The 18,289-nt window shown below is 41.8% G+C and overlaps 1 protein-coding gene across 1 annotated transcript in view; it reads right to left on the bottom strand.

Annotated features, from left to right (window-relative positions):
- PLB1 (phospholipase B1) overlaps positions 1-15,356 on the bottom strand; it is an 82,389-nt gene extending 67,033 nt beyond the window's left edge. The window contains exons 1-11 of the mRNA XM_075146844.1: positions 15,308-15,356; positions 10,952-10,989; positions 9,723-9,786; positions 9,189-9,247; positions 7,664-7,704; positions 6,714-6,757; positions 5,648-5,732; positions 5,056-5,107; positions 3,786-3,872; positions 3,240-3,302; positions 1,842-1,924 (exon numbers count right to left, since the gene is read on the bottom strand). Of these exons, the coding sequence (XP_075002945.1) occupies positions 1,842-1,924; positions 3,240-3,302; positions 3,786-3,872; positions 5,056-5,107; positions 5,648-5,732; positions 6,714-6,757; positions 7,664-7,704; positions 9,189-9,247; positions 9,723-9,786; positions 10,952-10,989; positions 15,308-15,356 (665 nt within the window). The remainder of the gene's footprint in view (positions 1-1,841; positions 1,925-3,239; positions 3,303-3,785; positions 3,873-5,055; positions 5,108-5,647; positions 5,733-6,713; positions 6,758-7,663; positions 7,705-9,188; positions 9,248-9,722; positions 9,787-10,951; positions 10,990-15,307) is intronic.
- Positions 15,357-18,289: the final 2,933 nt, after the last annotated feature.

Genomic DNA, 18,289 nt, shown 5'->3' with positions numbered 1-18,289 from the left:
TCTTAGACACTTGAAATTTCATCTTTTGTTTTGGGCTTATGTTTTTCTCTCAAAGCACAGTTCAAAATGAGGACTTGGTAGCCAAATGTGGAGGCCCTTTTCTGGGAGACAATCTGGGCCTGAGGCTGAGATGAACCCAGGAGTTTAGCAAACATTGAAATACCAGACTTGCAAACTGGTGGAACTGTTCAACCAGATAAACACAGCTACAAGAGCATGCTGACAACAAGAAAGTTGAAAAGGAAATATAAAAATTCCAGAGAGGAAAAAAAATTAAATCTATTTAATTTTATTTTGTAAGGCCTTCAATATATGGCAAGGCCCGTATTCCTAAATCCATCTTTTCCACCTCTCATCTACCTGTCTCACATTTTTCCCCTCAGTGCCAGTGCAGGAGAAATAAGCTAGAATGCTTCATGCAATTGCTTTTGAGACGGAAAGCTTCTCCTCTACTTATGCTTGTTGTTAAGCATGTGGTTATGCAGGAGCCAGACCCCTTCCTTGACTGACGGAATGTTTCCCGGGTTGTATACATGCAAAGCTTGTGAAACACTTCAGGACGAGTATATTAGTACATATGGTGTCTTATGCCACGGGCACAGGAAAAAAATTACTGTGGAGTAGGATGGAGTGTCGTCTCATCATCTGTAAACTACTTCATTTTAACTGTCCATGCATGCACTCCTACTCCATACTAAATTGGGACATAGCTGCTCACGCTTTTGTTACAAGGTACTGAGAAAGGGAGATGGATGAAAGCATCTAGGCACACAGTTACCATAAGTTACCAACTGACAAGTTGGATGTTCTCCATCCTACCATACCCTAAGCCAGAGTAGTAGCTTTCACATAGCCTAACAATGTGCTTTTAAGACATGTTATTCCTTCTGTGAACATTGATACCTAGAAACTTAAACTTTTAAAGAGCCTACAGAGTTTTTGACTTGAGAGTTGCAGGGCAAAAGTAGCACTGACTAAAGAGCTGGGGGTAGGTAGACTGTGCAGGCTTGTGACCATAATCACGGTACTGGATCTGGCTGGGATGGAGTTAACTTTCTTCATAGCAGCCCAAGGGTGCTGTGTTTTGGATTTGTGCTAAAACTGTTACTAACACACCAATGCTTTGGCTGTTGCTGAACAGTGCTTGTACAGCGTTGTGGCTTTCTCTTTTTCCCCGCTCTGACACACCCAGCGAGTAGGCTGGGGGTGGGCAAGAGATTGTGAGCTGGGACAGCTGACCTGAACTGGCCGAGGGGATATTCCATACCATGTAACGTCATGCTGAGCAATAAAAACTGAGGTAGAGGAAGAAGGAGAGGGGTGTTTTGGTTTCCAAGGTTGCTGTTGCTTGCAGGCTGGCTGGACATCGCTCCACTTGTGGGAGGTGGTGAGTGATTACCTTTGTGTAACTTATTTTCCCCAATCTTTCTTTCATCTATTAAACTGCCTTTATCTCAACCCATGAGTTTTCTTGCTTTCTTTCTTCTTAGTCTCTCCCCTGTCCTGCTGGAGGGTGGTAAAGGGGGAAGTGAGTGAGAGTCTCTCCCCTGTGGCTGCTGGCCAGGGTCAATCCACCACAACAACAGTGTGCAATATTTAAACATATGCTATCCAAGCTGGCAGGATTAAAAGCACCTACTCTTCCAGGTAAAAATATGACTTGCAGAGAAAGTTTATCAGAAACAAAGTGGAGACGTAAAATCTTTGACATACTTTTCTATTAAGGGCAGAAAAACTGTTCAGAAGACTCTACCTCAGTTATAAAGTCAATACGTATACATATCTATGTGTCTGAACAACAGTGGGAGACAGTGTCAAGAATTTAAAGGAACCTCTGTTACCTGGCACTATTGTAATCTTGGCATGCAAGAGAGGAAGTCGTGAGCTCAGTGGAATCCACCAGATTTACGAAAGCCTTGGGAACCTGCAGTGATAAAGTAAAAATTCATCGTGTTATATTTGCAATTAAAGATGAGCAGGTAGTGATAATGGTAAATACATCTAAGCTTCACATGTGTTACCTCTGGCCTGGGATTCTGCCTGCATAAAATCAATGATCTAAGTCTTTGCCAATTCTGTCCTAAACCCTACTCCTATGCCTACCGTCTAGAATAACGTTGATCATCATTCACGAAGTACTTGTGACCATAACTTCTTGACTGAGACCCAGCAATTCATTTTACATGACCAAAGTGGCCACCAGCCAACTAAATTGAACTCAAATGAACTGGGAACTACCATTTTTGTGGCAACATACCAATGCAAAGCTGGGGATGAAACGTCCTGTATAATAGCATAAGCACTCGTGCATCCTGCCTCACCTCTCCCCCAAGCAGAAAGCAGCATTCCATTTACATAATGATATTTCACTTTTACAAGTGCACATAAACAGATTCTGGAAATAATAGTGGAGAGAATCTGAAGAGAATGCACAGGTGGAACTTCACCTGTCCACAACATTCGTTGAAGTCAGTCTGAAAAAAACGAGTGGTTGTGGCCTGATGCAATCGAACTGTAGCAGGTTTAGAATACCCTTTAGGCCTTCAATCCAGCAAAACAAAATTCTTGGAAGATGCTATTGAAATACTTCAGATAAACGGTTAATAGTCTGTTTAGTAGTGATATATGCGCATCTAGTCTACTATTCATTAGTAGACTAAGACTCAGTGCAGAGCATTTCCCAGAAACCATCCTAGATAAGCAGATAATTCTTAGCTCAGCCAGCTAGAAAACGTTTAGAAATGCTGAGATCTTAAAATGAACACATAATAGGAAAAAAGATCCATTATACATATTTTTAATGGGTGTTTTCCCTGGTCTGTAAAAGTCATTACCGGGTAGTTGGCAGCCTGTACACTGCCTAGGTAGCTCCACACATCCAGTAATTAGACATCAGTTATTTTCACAAACAGCTCTGCTAAACATGAATGACTTTCAGACCTAGACAGACGTACTCCATTTTTAATAGAAATCACTTAAAAAAACCCCAAAGACTGAGTGGTACATTAACTTGTGTTGCAAAACAAAGCAGTTACCCGTCCATCCTTTCCACTTGCATGCATCAGCTTTTTTAAAGCATGAATAAAACACTTATTGAAAATGAATGAAGCCCGTGGATTGAAGTCAATGAGGTTGGTGTTCTCAGTCACCTGAACAGTGGTACAAGCCCTAGTCCAGTAAGGGAGACTGGAAAAATCAGCAAAGAATTCAGGTATTCAAGGTTGATGAATAAATCTTACCTTTTTATACAAAAAATCCAAGACAGCTTTAAGTTTTTCCAGGTTGTCCAATATGCAGTTCTTCTGTAAATGAGATGAGAAATGCCATCAAAACTAGTAGAAAAAACAAAGTTATCAACTTGCCAAAAGTCACAAACCCCGTATGTTGAGCCATGTACTGAAGTGTTACCAACGACCACTATATTCTGTATTCAGACTTAGCCAGCACCAAGAAAAAAAACATGGAACTAGTCTTCTAATTTAACTGCCTATAATGAGACAACTTAACATATTAAAAAAAGACAGGGATGGGGAAGAAAAGTATCTTTAGACTTGAAGGTGGAAAAGAGCTATTCTACTAAGGCATCTCAGACTTGGGATCACAAATTAAGTACATGTGTTTATAAATTAAAAAAAAAAGTGTGCCAGGTGCTTACATCACTGGATAGAGTCATTCCAACATCTCGGAACCAGCTACTTCTTTGGTTCACTATGGCAGAGAGCAGAGCTTGGGAAAGCATCTTAACCACCTGCTTTGACTGCTAAACCACCCCATGAAAAGCTTACCAGTTGTGTGGAGGCACAAGAAGAGCATGGCTTTTCAGCATTAAAAAAAACTGTGATCAGTTTCCAGTCATTTTGGAAGTCCATCATCTGGGAGAAAAAAAAAAAAAAAAGAAAGGAATAGGATGATAAGAAACCTATTTGCTATTTTCCTTTCTCACACAAGATTTGCTATGGCTTTAAATCAGCAAGACCAAGCAGTAGTCCATGACCCAACCCCGGCCACCCTGATCACTTCCATTTGACAAACCATCCAGCTTTTCCCAACAGGAGACAGCAAATGGATGGTTAGGCAGCAAATGCTGCAATTAAAGCTCAATGTACACCTATAAAAAGCTCAGGTTAGAGCCAGAAATTGCTGCTGCCATTGGAGGAGATGGGCATGCACAGCTTAGCACAGAGCTTGATGCTTCTTTCCATCACTGTTGCAGCTTGCTGACAGGGTTAATGTTCCTGAACTGCTGAGATTGGCTCACACTAGTGAGATGAAGACTGCAGCAAGAATCTGAGAGCTAGAGCCCTGTTCAGCTGTGCTATGTTTATTAGGCAGTTCTCGCCAAACTGAAGAGCATTGGTTAGAACCACGCAGCTCCACAAAAATGTGTGCTAAATCCATGTACAAACAGTCCGATGGGCTCCCTGTAGAGCAAAGAGGCAACAGCAGAATCATCTTGGCAATTACATTTTCCCGATATGTCAAGACCATTTTACAAATAACATGCCTCGGGGTTAAGAATAGAAGAAAAATGAATGTGTAAAACTCCAGGATGGGATTGACAAAGCACTCAGCCATAAGTGATAATTCAAGCTCTCGCCAGCGTTAACCACTGACATCAGCCAAAGCAAATCTAGGTCTTAGTCCTTTTTGAAAATATGATCCTAAAAGACCAAGAGGAAACTGAAGAGACAAATACCGAGAATTATTATTTTGGGTTGGCTTCTCAGAAACACTGGCACAGTTACAAAATGTAGCTAGCAGAGGTCTCACATCCTTAACCAATAGAAAACAAACATATTGGCTTCCCTACCAAGCTCTTCAGACACTCTGACAAACGTAAACCAGGTGGGATACTTTCAAGAACAAAACTCTGTCCTTGAAATGTAGAGAATTGATTCTTATTTACTACAGAAAGACCAAAGTCCGTTAACCTCAAGAAACAGCATTTTCTATTTTGAAGAGATTTTTGAGTGCTGTTTAAAGTATTTAATCACATTTCTCCCTTTCTCTGCTTCAACACCAAGCTCTCTGAATTGTCCTGTGCTTTAAACAAACCTGATTCCCTTTCATGAGCTTCACTATTTCTTCAGCTTGATGCAGGAGGTCTCTGAAAAGCAGAAAGGAAAAGAGAAACTATGGAGGCATCAGTTAGGGTAAAGCTTTGGCTGATTTTCACCATTAAATCAAACAACATTTGAGACTTCAGGTGGGATTAATCTTTTCTCTCCTAAGTGTGTTAAGATTAGACACTTGTCTGTGCTACACAGAGAGCCTGGGGTGATTAGCTCATATTCAGGCATCTCACTTTCAGACATGTGCACTTAGATGAAAACAGCAGACGCAGCTTGGTAGGCACACCTCTAATTCTATTTGAGCCAAAAATGTTTGTTTTGCAGCTATGAAGAGGGAGACCTGATGTTAAGTCAGGTGAACCAGACCCCAAAGCGCACAGTGGGCTTTGTTCCTCCTGCTTCTGAGAGGTGACAATTGAGTCACAGTGGCAGGGTCTGTCCCTGGAATATCTGTGCAGTCTCTGCCAGTACTGAACATATTCTGTGTCCAGTGAAGTGCTCCAACATTAAAGGCTTCCATCCCCCACCTTGCCAGCTGTAAATGAACTGCCCAGCCAAAAACCCCTCAGACTTACATGGCTTGACTGTCTGATGTTGCTCCCTTTGGGCCAGGCAGAGGAGACTGATGCAGGACTGAGGGATTAAAACTGCTAATGAGAGCTGAATGACATACACAGGTTAGGCGATTTCTGCATACCAGGGATTGCTACTCTGCCATTTCATTACAAACACAACAGAACTAAAACAGCCAGAAAATGTAAAGTCTGAGGATCTCTTGGCATGCATGAGAGGTACGCCTGAGCCCCTCTGCAGCTGTTCTTACTGGGTTTGCTCCTCTGAAGAGGAGGTTTGACATCTGAGTTTGCCTCCAGAGTCAGGTCAGAAACCTCCATCCCCATCTCTTATGTCAGCCACAAGTAGTGTAGTCGGATTTAAATACTGGCAGCTGTAGAAATGAAGCTACTGGGAAGGGTTACACAGAGACAGCCTCCTGAAGCGCTGAGAGTTGCCAGGTTTTAAACCCCTTTCACAGGGAAATGGAGGTGACATTAAGACACTAGGAAGAAGATTTGGAGGGGAGGACCCTGGAGATGTCCACTACTCAACTCAGCATTTCAGTGGACCTGAAGGTTTTACTTGCAACACCCTTCAAGCAAGTCAAAGCTGCCTTCAGAGCCAGCTGGAACCAACTGGTAGATGATGATTTCACATATGTGGTGCATCTATGGCAGCCCCAGTGTAAATCCTGAATACATGGCAGCGGAAAGAGTACTGGACAGGCAAACCCACACAAGATTTCACTGGGCTAGCATGGGCAGCAAGCACACACAAACAGGGATTGTGGCGCGAGTAGTAGTAGCAGCCCAAAAAACCCTGTTGGGCATGTAAGACTCTTGCAGCAGTCTGCGGCTCCCCTTCTTCACCACTACTTGTCTACCCGGACAGTGTCTTTAAAGCCAGCACAGATAACCCAGCCTGGCTGTACTCATGTCCCCCGAGTACACCATCCCTCAGGCTTCCCTTACCCCCCTGCAGTGTGCTTGTGCTGCACCTGCTCTGCAGCCCAGCAAAGCCCTGGAGCTCCTGCTAGCGTGCCGTTCAATCAGTTTGCTTGAGTTTCACTGTGACAGCAAGACGCACCTGCTAAAGTTTCCACGCTCACTTCAAGGATGCTCTTTCCTGTGCTATAGAAAGGGAAGAGAAAACAGGAAGTTGCTGTTATTTCATTTCTCAAAGAAAAATTATATTACAGCACAGCCTCAATTTCTTATTAGCTATGCTACAGCTCGGAGTGCATATTCATGGCAGCTGCTGAAATTAAGAACGGGGCCTTTCTTTCCCCAAAACCGTCATGTCATCAGCTACTGCTGAGTAAGAACACAGTTTTAGATCTCAATTTTTTGTGTCTCTGTACACTCTGCATGTTGCAATAATTGTGCTTGTGCATACATACAGTAATGCAGGGACCTCTCTGTGTGCACCCACATAGAAGTGGACACGGATGTTTGTGCAACCATTTAAAAAAATTAGTCTTTTAAAGTTTGTCTGTGCAGGGCCAAATCCTCATCTGGAATGCCATGACTCAAAAAAGCTACACAGACTTGCATCTACAAGGTTTAGGATCACTCACTCACAAAGTTCACTCACTGATTTAGATCTGCTAAGGGGGCATGAAAGAAGAAAATGGGGTAAGGCTTGTCCATGAAGCACTGGGAATCATTCAAGCAGAGGACAGGGGTATCAGGACTCCTGGGTTCTTTCTTTGCTCTGATAAATCCCTGCTTTCTGGTCTCTAACTAGTAGATGATGATATTTACTACCTGGGATTCATCATGTAGCAATGATTCTTAATCAAGATTATTGCAACCGTAAGGTAGTTCTGTATCTTGAAAAAGTACAAAGAATTTCTGTTAACTAAGGATTCGGAAGGATCCAGTGTCTCAAAACCCTTTATATTTTACACAGGCTTTCTCCTCCTCTCTAGAAAACAATAATAAGAATTGTTTGGGCCTAATTTCTGCACTGTGATACTGTATAAATTAGTATCATTAGTAAATTAGCACTTATAAATGCTAACAATTCGTTGTTACCTTTGGAGAAAATCCTCATGATGTACACCAGATCTTGGTGTCTGTGAACAAGCAAACAATAAGAATAGCATTAAGCAAAGGGTAAACTAGCTCTACCTACGCTGTTCCCCTACCATATTCCACTCCTGTTATAAATAGCATTGTCTTCCACATACTCTTCTCCATTGTGTTGTAGTTACTCACAGATTTAAATTATTTTCCAGAGCTTCCTTATTATAGCATATTTTCATAGTCTAGTAATCCTTTCTTAGTTACTGCTTTCATTAATGAATTTATAACGTATGGCTTCTTAAAATAAAATTTGACTAGTTGAACTCAAATTCAGTCAAATGAAATGCTGTTCTAAACCAAATTTCTCTGGATCCACTCCTTTTCAACAAGGGACATGACCTGAAGTCATTTAGATAATTTACATGGATGGCACTCAGCCAGTATGGTGTCTGTTAAAAAACCCCTTAACATAAACAGAGGAACTTCATTAATTTCAGAGAGTCTGAGGAGCAGACGGTGACCGACATGTTTGCTCTAGGAAAGTAGACATTCCTTAAAAGAAGATCATTTATATGTTTTTCTATGGCACCATCCACAAGCAACAAAGGCATTAGCACAAAAAAGACTTGCTCTAAAGGGCCATGCATCTGCTATGGGTGAAGTACCTTTCCATTTAGGACAATTATTTTCTTCCAAAGAGGAAGGTACTCACAAGGAGTCCAGGAGTGCTGATTTTCTAATGGAAAGCTTTCATCCCAAGGCATCCCATGTCTTGATGAATACCACCTCAAATTTGAAAGTTGTTTTGTGATAAAGGAGAATCTCCCCCATTTCTTTGCAGTTGTAGCCCCTGCAATGGCTACCAATTTTTGCCCAACATGCATTTCTACACTTCCTCAAAGCTTGAGAATTGTGATTAAAAGCTTTTAATTGGGCCTCAAATCTATTTCAGATATTCACTTCCAACTATTAATAAGTAAAGATCATCCAAATCTGACTGTATTAGAACAGACAGGAGAACTTTACCCAGTGATTTATACATCAGAAATATATCTTTGTGATTCTTCTAGAGCTTCTGCCTTCTATATAGGAAACCAGACTCTACGGAAAACACTTCAACAGGATGGAAAATCTACTGCATTTCTCGATAATTTGTTCTAATGGTGATCACCAAAATTGTACTTTTTTCCAGTTTGAATTTTCTCAGCTTCTTCTTCCAGTTATTCGATCTGTTATGCTCATTGTTAGGAAAATCCAAGCACTCAAATCAAATAACATGGTTCTCTGCAAGAGCACTGTGATCACATTTCCTCCTGCACGAAGTCAGCTGGCTATTTTTAGACTCAGGGTATACTGGAACACTGAACAGCAGGTATTTCCAGTCATTTTTTACCAGAAGCCTTTGATGCTTGCGGAAAGATTCAAGTCCTGAACGCCCTAACTGGGACCCCAAACCAAACTACATCATCAGCTCACTTCATCATCACAACGGAGGAAATGGGTCACGTTCAGCACAATTCCGGCTTGTACTTACTCTTTGCAAACTTCCTATTGCCGTGACTGTTTTAATGTCAGCTGGCCTCAGAGCATGAACTGCAGAAAAGTGAAAGATTCCAGGTTAAAAAAGAGCAGTAACCTTGAAAGAAAATTACATTCACCAGTATACTAAAACATAACAAAATTGATTAAAACATAAGAAGTCTATACTGATCATTTCGAAGGGCAGTTTTAAATCAGTCAGAGAGGATGAGAAGCTTTTCTCAGGTGTTCAGTAAATACTTTGAGTGCTTCAAAGCACTGAAATGTTCAACCATCAAGCAAGAACAGATCACAAAACACTGCTATGAATGATTCAAGTAATAGCAGCATCCTCGATTAGCAGCTGAAGAAACTATGGTAGAAAACTAATTATGAATAGAACAAAAAACTAAGGAGTTTGTAGAGCCTACCTCCATTTCAGTCACATCACACACATATGCATCCCCTCAAACAGCTGATATCTCCCCCAGCCTGCTCTCAAATAATTTTGGGGAGGAAAGCCTCCATAAGGATAATATCAAACACAAACCTGAAGATGAAGGGGTGTCAGGTAACATCGCCTGCTCACACGAAAACTGGAAGCTTCTTAGAGCCTTTGACGTAAACAAATAAATACGGTTGATTGCTTAGATCTAACAAGGAAATTTGTGGAAGGAGGGGTCCTATGGGCTCCATTCTCACACAGTACCAAGCTCTTACTCATGTAACAGCAATTTTAAAGAACAATTACACCTCTGCTAGAAATACATGGGAACACAGATCTGGACAGCTGCATTTTCAAATCCACTTTTCCAAAAATTGACACTTTTTGCTCAGTTTTCTTACTGATTGCCACAGAACTGGGCCTAAGCAAACAAAGAAATGTGCTGAACACAACCTATTACATCCATTGCTGCAAATAGTGAGCGCTTAATCTGGAAGAGGTCATAAGGACAGCTACTGCACACATCTTCACACGCCAAGAGGCACCCGATGGACACAACAAAAAGCTACATCTCCAATATGCAACAGGAAAGGCAGAATGAACCAATTGTGGGACCTTGGCAACTGGGAAAATTCCCAGGTGATCATAGAAAGCACTAAAGAGGGGATAAAAAGAGTTGCATTTGGGGCAAGGATGTGAGTGATGTTATTCACTCAGCATGACAGACAGCTCAGTACCACTAGGAACATTATTTAATGCCCTCCTAAATCCTGACTGTAGGTATGGCCCAACATCTAGTACTTCAAAGAGAGATGAAAGACAGCCCCCCAGGGTGATTTGGCTAGGGCTTCCCTCATATCTATGACCATGTTTGGCTAGCTGATCATCGCTACTACGTAAAGATGAAATCTATATTGCAACAAGGGCCACCACAGTCCCCACGCACCCCCTGGTCCCCAGTTGGAGGACTTTAATGGTGCACACACTTTGCACAAGGAAGTGCAAGGAAGAGTTTAATCTTGCGTTTCTAAAAGAGCAACAGAGCATCTAGGAACAAGTGCTAACCACAATCGATCTACGTACAGGATATGCAACCTAATAACAAACGTTGCTCGGAGAAATCTTTATTTCCTGATTAGGTACTGTAATCTTGCAGCTGCAACATCACATTGCCGAGTCATTTGCTTTGCATTTATTCTTTGCAGAATCAAACAGTTTAGAGCACCAAGCTGTATTTTTTCTTCTTTTGCCTGCCTCAGAGGAAGCAACAGCCAGAGAGGTGATGATAGGTATTGAAAAAAGGAAAAAAAGATAAAGCTATACTGATACTTTACCTTTAGTTTCCCCTGTTCTTCCAGATGATCTGCATTACCTTAAAAACATGTAAAGAATGAATTGTGCTATTTTTTTTACCTTAGAAAAACACTTCAGAAGACGTAATATACCTAAAAACGCAGAATCCTGAGAGGAGCAACCTTTCTCTTCTGCCCTGCTTTCCAAAGGTGAGGCTCATCCCAACAACCAAATGTATTTTCTTAGTTTTTGCTATACTAGAACAAGCTTTTACTTATTATAAGCAGGTAAGATCTGTTGAAATTAGTGGAATACAATGAAGTCATACACACAGGTGATGGACTGCTTGTGGATCTCCTCAACCAACCTCATCCTCCACAGGCCTTTTCTATCTGTTTTCCTCTTCAGCACATTTCATATATTGCTGCAGTCTTATTCTGTCCAAATTTAGGGTAATTTGAACATGTACAAGGTGGAACTCCTTAGAAAGGAGCAATTCACATTAATCTACATCTTCCACAGTCAGAAAGCAACATCACACTGTTATGAGTTTGCAATAGTGATACAGAAACAGCTACAATTTCTTCTCTTAGTAGAGAGTGTTGACAGACGAAATAGCCTGTGCAGCCAGAAGTCAGGCCTGTAGCTACTTCAGTAAACATTATTCTCTTTCCTTGAGTATACATGGATTTATACACATAGATTTTGGGTTATCCTAAAATCTCCACAAAGGTAGCCACGAAGTCTGGGTCTGGATCCTCAGCTGAACTTCAAAGCATGTTCACAGCTGTCCCTGCTTGCCACACTGAAGCCATCAGCATCCAGCAAGTCTCATAACGACTCTTGCTGTGCTTAGAATAATCGTCCTTTAACATCCAGGAGCTACTTCTGCAATATTTAGTCCTGCTGCGTACTTCTGCTTGTACACCTTTCTTTCCATATCAAAGACAGAGTAAATGCAGAGCCAGCTCAGCCCGGCAGGTGAGATACGCTTGGGCGTAGGGCAGCTGGCAGTGCTTACACTGCAAGGAGGTGACGTGCCCGACATGAGCAGGGGGCTCTGGGCAGCCCCAGTGGCCACGGGCACCAATGTACAGAGGTCAGAATGGTGGCAGAAAGCCACTACTGCTCCCCATGACCACCTCACCTTGTCTCATGAGCTACACTAACCATCTTCAATAACTATCAGTGACTTCCATATGTTTGGGGTTTTTTTTCCCCACTTGGGTTTCAGCCATGAGATATTTACAAATTTATATTATTTTTACTGTACTTAGTAGAAAGTTGAGACAGTTGCTGCCTGGCTGTTGTGTGACATTTTACTCAAAATTTATGCTTTTTCAATTCACGTTTTTAGATGATGCTTTACTCAGGACAATAACCAGAACCCCAGCTCTGTTGTTTGAGATACTGGAGGCACACGCAATGAGGGACTTGTCTGCATCACACAAATCTGTTGCAGAAACTCAGTATCTTTGAGAATTTTAACACTAATTTAAACTATATTTGAGAATAGATCTATAGGTTACATTGAGGGAGAAAGAGGGTCCAATCCCAGTTTCCAGGATTTTGGGAGTTGGGGGGGCGGGGAACGATCTCTCGATATTTCAAAGATTTAAGAACAGCTGTACTCTGTCAGACTGAAGGTCCATCTGGGATTCTGCCTCTGATAACATCCAAATGCAGCTGCTTAGGGAAAGAATAAGGAAAACACAGTTATACTTCCATGCTCTATCCTCCCAACTCTCTGTGCTATTGGTCTCCCCGAGCAAGCAATTACTTAATGTTGAAGAACTCCCTGAGACCTTTCTTCCATTAATTTGCCTTCCAAGAGTTTTGCTAACTCTTTCACACTTTTGGCTTTCCCCCAAGTCCTGTGGCAAAGGTGCTTCCTCATTTAATTACGTATTGAAAAAAAAGTACTTTCTCATTCGTTAATAACTTGATCTGTTTCCTTGTTGTTCTTGTGAAGAGTAGTCATTCCCCTGTTTCCAAAAAATTACCATTTTGCACATGTCTGTATGTTTTTATCATGTACCTATCCATCCTTCTTCCAGGCTGAAGAGTCAGTCTATTTGATCTCATATGGAAGTTGTTTCGTAAGTCTGAGCACTCTTCCCCTTTATCTTCCTCCTAGGTTTTTCCACATCTTTTCTGAGATGAAAAGTCTAGACAACCGTCAAGATGTGGGTGAACTATGGACCTATACACAGCAGCAGAAATGTGTTTTCTATGCTGTTCTCTCCCTGACTCCTGAAATTGTTTGTCTCTCTGCCTGTTGCTAACACTGAGCTGATGTCTTCGGACAGCTATGTTCTGTGACCAATATCTAATTTAGAGTTCACTATAGCATACGCATAGCTAGAGTGAGTTTTCCCCATGTATATTACTTTTAAGTTTTCATTCTGAGCATCCTGAATAGTTTTGCATCAGCAAGCTAGTGTGCCCCCTTATCCAGATCACTTCCGCATACGGGGAGAGCCCACGTCCCAACACAGATCAATGCGAGCCTCTGTAGGTTCACTCTCCCCTCTTCTCACAGTTTGAAAATTTGCAGTCTGATTCTTCAGTCCCCAGCTTTTAACCAGGGGCCCACGCCATTACACTGTGAAAGTTAGCTTCCTTAGGAGCTCTTCCTCAAAAGGTTTGTGGAAATCCAAATGCACCCCAGCTGGATAATCAATCCGCGAGCATGTGCCCATTGTCATGGATTTTCTTCATCAATTCCGCAGGGAAGCTCCCCTGTTATATCATATTTACCCCAAGTCAGTTCACTCTGTTCTTTACACTGCTATCACCGATTTGACTAGTGCAGAAGACAACCTTACTGCTTTTGTACAACTACCACCGCAGTTCCCCAGATCCTGCTAAAATGGAGGCCACCATAAAAACTGGTTTCACATTTGCCAGCTTCCATTCCTGACACCAATACTGATTCAAGAAATAGTTTGCACCACAGTTAATACAATGGACATGTTCATATTTCTGCTTGGCTCACTCCCTTGGGTGGATATAATCTAATCCTGGCAGTTCTTTTATTATTTGTTATCAATTTGTCCAAGGATTTGACCATTCCCCCGCTTGTCCCGTGCTGAAAGGCTCTGAGTGCAAGGTCTTTTTTAAGCTCTTGTGCAGAGGACACCAAAGAAAAAAGAAATTAATTTAGTTTTTCTGTTGGGTTTCAGCTTTCTTTTATACATCAGTCAGCCCTACAGACTCCCTGTTTCAGATATACTTGAAAAAGGATTTATTAGTTTTTGTTCCTTCAACAATGATTCATTGTTTCCCTTCGGATTCATTTTTGGCTTGGCTGATTAAATTTTAACCTCTTTAGTTTTTTTTAGTTTGCTTTGGATTTATGCTTTCCATAGGATGATTTTTTTTTAACTCCTGCTGCTCACAATATTATAGTTACTCCTTACTCCACCATTTAATAATTGTAGTTTGTATTTTCAATTTTCTCAACATCACAAAGTAAAGTATTTTTCTGACAATTTTCCAAAAATATGGGAGAAAGATTCTACTCCTTCCTCCCTTGCACTTATAGTTAACCTGTTTCAGCTAATAATTCTTATAGGCTGCTATCAATCAACATTTTTTCCTGAATCAAATTTTCACAGGAACTGCAGTCACCATGCATCTTTTCCCCTAAATTAAAAAGCTCAGATGTGATCATTTCTTCTGTTTATTTTAGGAAGCAAAACCTCGTAACAGTTGGTTAGTTATCAGAGCACCTTATAATCCTCTGAAGATACTTATCCTCACAGCCTACTGCTAAGGTAAAGCACTATTACTATTTATCATTACTTTCTTACAGGCAGACAGCTGAGGCACAGAGCCAATAAGGCCAAAACATACACAGCATTTTTAGTCCTAGAGCATCTACAAAACTGGCATCTGGCATCAAACGTGGACTTCACAGACCCAGTATAGAGAACAAAGGCTCCCCTCCACCCTGAAATTTGCAGAAGTCTGAACAACGATGCCCTGAGTGCCAGGATGCTGCCTAACCCATTCACACAATCTTCTATCACTGAAAAGAAGACGATCATAGATATGAATTCAGAGAAAACCTCTGTCCCTTGCTTGAATTTCTGCACCATTTGGGGACAGATCTCACTGTTAGTCTAATTATTTTGATGATGTTTTTCTCATCAGAAAGCCTTAGTGCCTGCCTAAAATGCAGTCCGTCCCCAGAACAGTGCAAACCAATGCATGTATCTTTATCGAAAATGATCAAACATACCCAAAATTTCATGCAAGATCACAGTTTTACTCACAGATTTGCTTCATCCTGCTTCTAAGATTCCTGCTATACACCCACCTTGCAACAACTAAAAATATAGATTCCTAAATACTGCATAACTTGAATTTTCAAAGGGCCTTTCAAAACTTACCTTCTGAGGAGAGCAACCAAAGGAACAACAGGCCTAACAATATCTTCATGGTAAGTGCCTCTATGAATTGATAATCCTGGAGTGCTGCCTGTTAGATGTTAAGGCTGTGAAGAAAGAAATTCTCTTCTTTTTCCTCCTTTATGTTTTAAGAAGTTGATAACTCAGCAGCCATAAAATTTATTAGCCTCTTTACCTTGGAAAGCAAAGCAACAATGGTATCTTATTTCAAAGACACGTGCAATCCCAGTTTATAAATTGACTCATCCAAGGGTCAAAGGAGTGCAGAAGTGGCACAGCTTCTCTCACTTGTCCAGAGACAGCTGTGCGCTTCTCAGGGGGACTCTCGGCAAATATGAGGACCTTGATCACATGAGTCAGCTTCCAGCAGGGTCAAGGCTCTTCCAGGCAATACATAACACATTAATTTGGCATTAGCCTGTCTCTACCAGGAAGGGAAGAAGCCTCTGTTCCTGAGGCAACAAGGGCAACCGAGCCCTATGTAACAGCCCACATCCATCCAAAGAGGAAGGTGGTGCTCTTCCTCCTGTCTCCTTCCCTGCCTTCAACCAGCCTCATGTTGTGCCTGTCTCTCTTCCACTAGCTCCAGAACCACCAGCTCCTTCCCCAAGCTGATTTGACTCACTGAAACTCCAAAAACCTACATTTAACTGGCTGCCAGAGGGGTGTGAAGAACATCAGACACAGCACAGAAGAACATGGAAGGGTCGTGATCTGAGCAAGGCGAGCGAGCCTCCACCCAGAGCAGCAGTGAGACGAGGTGTAGGGCAGCACAGCTCTGCCTTGTGCTGTGAAACCCTGTCCTAAAGTGAGACAATGTAAGGGATGTCACCTATCCTGTGTCACCTGAGACCATAAAGTTCCTTGATAGTGAGAAAAGAAGCAGAGGGGCGCTGAGGGAAGTAATGCAAACCTTTGAGTACCACCAGTCCTGGCAGCAGGCATGTTAAAGATCATCTCTACAGCTTCTGCCCATGGGATGTGAGCAGTTCTCCTCCTGTTTCAACAGAAAGCTCTAATTATCAACAAGTCTGAGAAACAGACTTCTTAATGAGTTGGAAGTGTTTAAAATCCCAAAAAGTCTCTTCCTCATTGTACACCAAGCAAAACACAAAAAGGAAGATAGCATTAATTCATACATTTGCCATAAACCACAGCTCCAAGAGTAAGAATTTAGTCTTTAGACACTGTGACATGCTCCAGAAGGGAAACAGCGTTAACTGCAAGGCTTGTAAATCTTCTGTAAACATTCCTTCCCACCACCCAAGCATCAAAATAGCTCCTAGATTGAACAGCAAATAGCTAGTGGCAGCAAAAATCAAAGTTGTTTGCAAAAGGGAGAAGAGAGAATTTTCTCTTAGATGTAGAAGGTGTCAGAGACAAATTAAAGCTTTTGCATTACTGCAAAGGCAAAGCTAGATGCAGCTACAGAAGGCATGGAGAGCTCCAGACCATGAGCCAACCCTCAGCTGATAGTATTTAGGAATACCCTAGGGAACTGCAGCCATGTAGCTAATTACCTAATGATCAGCACAGAACATTTTGTATCTTCCCTAAAGTGCCTGCTTCTGCTTAGGTGGGGCAAGGAGCTAGCTGGACCTGGTGGCTAACTCTGCCTGAATCGTGCGAGTCTTCTTGTCACCTGCCCTGGATGGAGAAAACTCTTAACACAACCGGCACAGAAGAGCTTCACATGGGAGTTGGTGGTGAAGAGCAGAAGTTTTGTGCCTTGGTACATTCTCAAGCAAAGGACCTGTTTCACACATCCAGGCCCAACAGTGCAAAATACCACAAAAATGAAAGTCAGGTCCCAGTTACAGCTTTAAAGTAAGCAACACCCAAACAGATACTCAAACATATGCACTAAAACATATAAGACAAACTCTTGGCCCATTGCTACATTTTTAGGTGTCTTATAATACACTTAGAGCTTCACCTCTTATACCTGATATGGGAGCTATAGCTGGGAAAGCCAAGGGATTTTTCTACCTTGTCTATAAGTTTTTCCTTATCTGCTCACTTAAACAGAGCTCTTTCCTGCATGCCTTTTACTTATTCAGAATACTGAAAACAGAAACTCTGACAACCTATCTAGGTCCTCACCTATAGGACCAGTGTTTTAAAATACAAATAATGACTCTATAGCTGCACATTAAAAGAAAAAAGAACCCCAAACCAGACACAAAAACCCATAGCACTCAACCGCTCATAATTAAGCCCAAGATGTTTGTCACCAAATGCACAACCTTTTACTGAGTAAGTTAAGGAAGTAGCTCAGTCAGCTGCTAACAAGCAGAGGCCATATATCAGAGGATAATGTAATTGCATCCACAAAACTATCATATTACGCCAGCATAGCAGAGGACTTATTGTGGAAATACAAAGCAGACTGATTCTCCATTTCATTTGAAGATACAGCCTGTCTGTGACTTGTCAGTGCTTCAGCTAATCCTACTGCCTAGACAAGGCCTTAGATCTTGAATTTTATATTTAGGAAGCATATCCCTGAATTCTTCCATCTACATGATAGTGCTGTGAGATAGGTAGAACATGATAGTGCTGTGAAACCGTTAGGAGAAAATCATATACAACAGTAAGACATTTCACGTTTCCTCATGATGTTGTGCCAACGCCTCCTGTTGCTGTGCTTCAAGTTGCTGGTAAATTTAGTGCACGCTCTGGACCTAAACAGCAGATCTTCCTCCATAGGAGAGTTCAGGTATGCAGTGGAGGGTGAGGAGATGAAGTGAGGCCAAGGGCAGCCAGGGACATGAATCACAGGGCAGCAATTCTGCAGCAGCAGGCAGGAGAGCTGCACAGCTTGAAGGAGGCTGCTACCACCTGCTGGAGAGAAAGCAAATACTCGAAGAAAAAGGAGAAACCAAACGTTAATGTAGCCGTTTGGGGCAGGAGTTGGAAAGTACCGTTCTGCGTATGTTCAGGTTACTGAAAGTGGGCAAAAGG

The sequence above is a fragment of the Calonectris borealis genome, chromosome 3, assembly GCF_964195595.1.
Source record: "Calonectris borealis chromosome 3, bCalBor7.hap1.2, whole genome shotgun sequence".
Lineage (NCBI taxonomy): Eukaryota > Metazoa > Chordata > Aves > Procellariiformes > Procellariidae > Calonectris > Calonectris borealis.
This window is presented reverse-complemented; position numbering and strand designations above follow the sequence as displayed.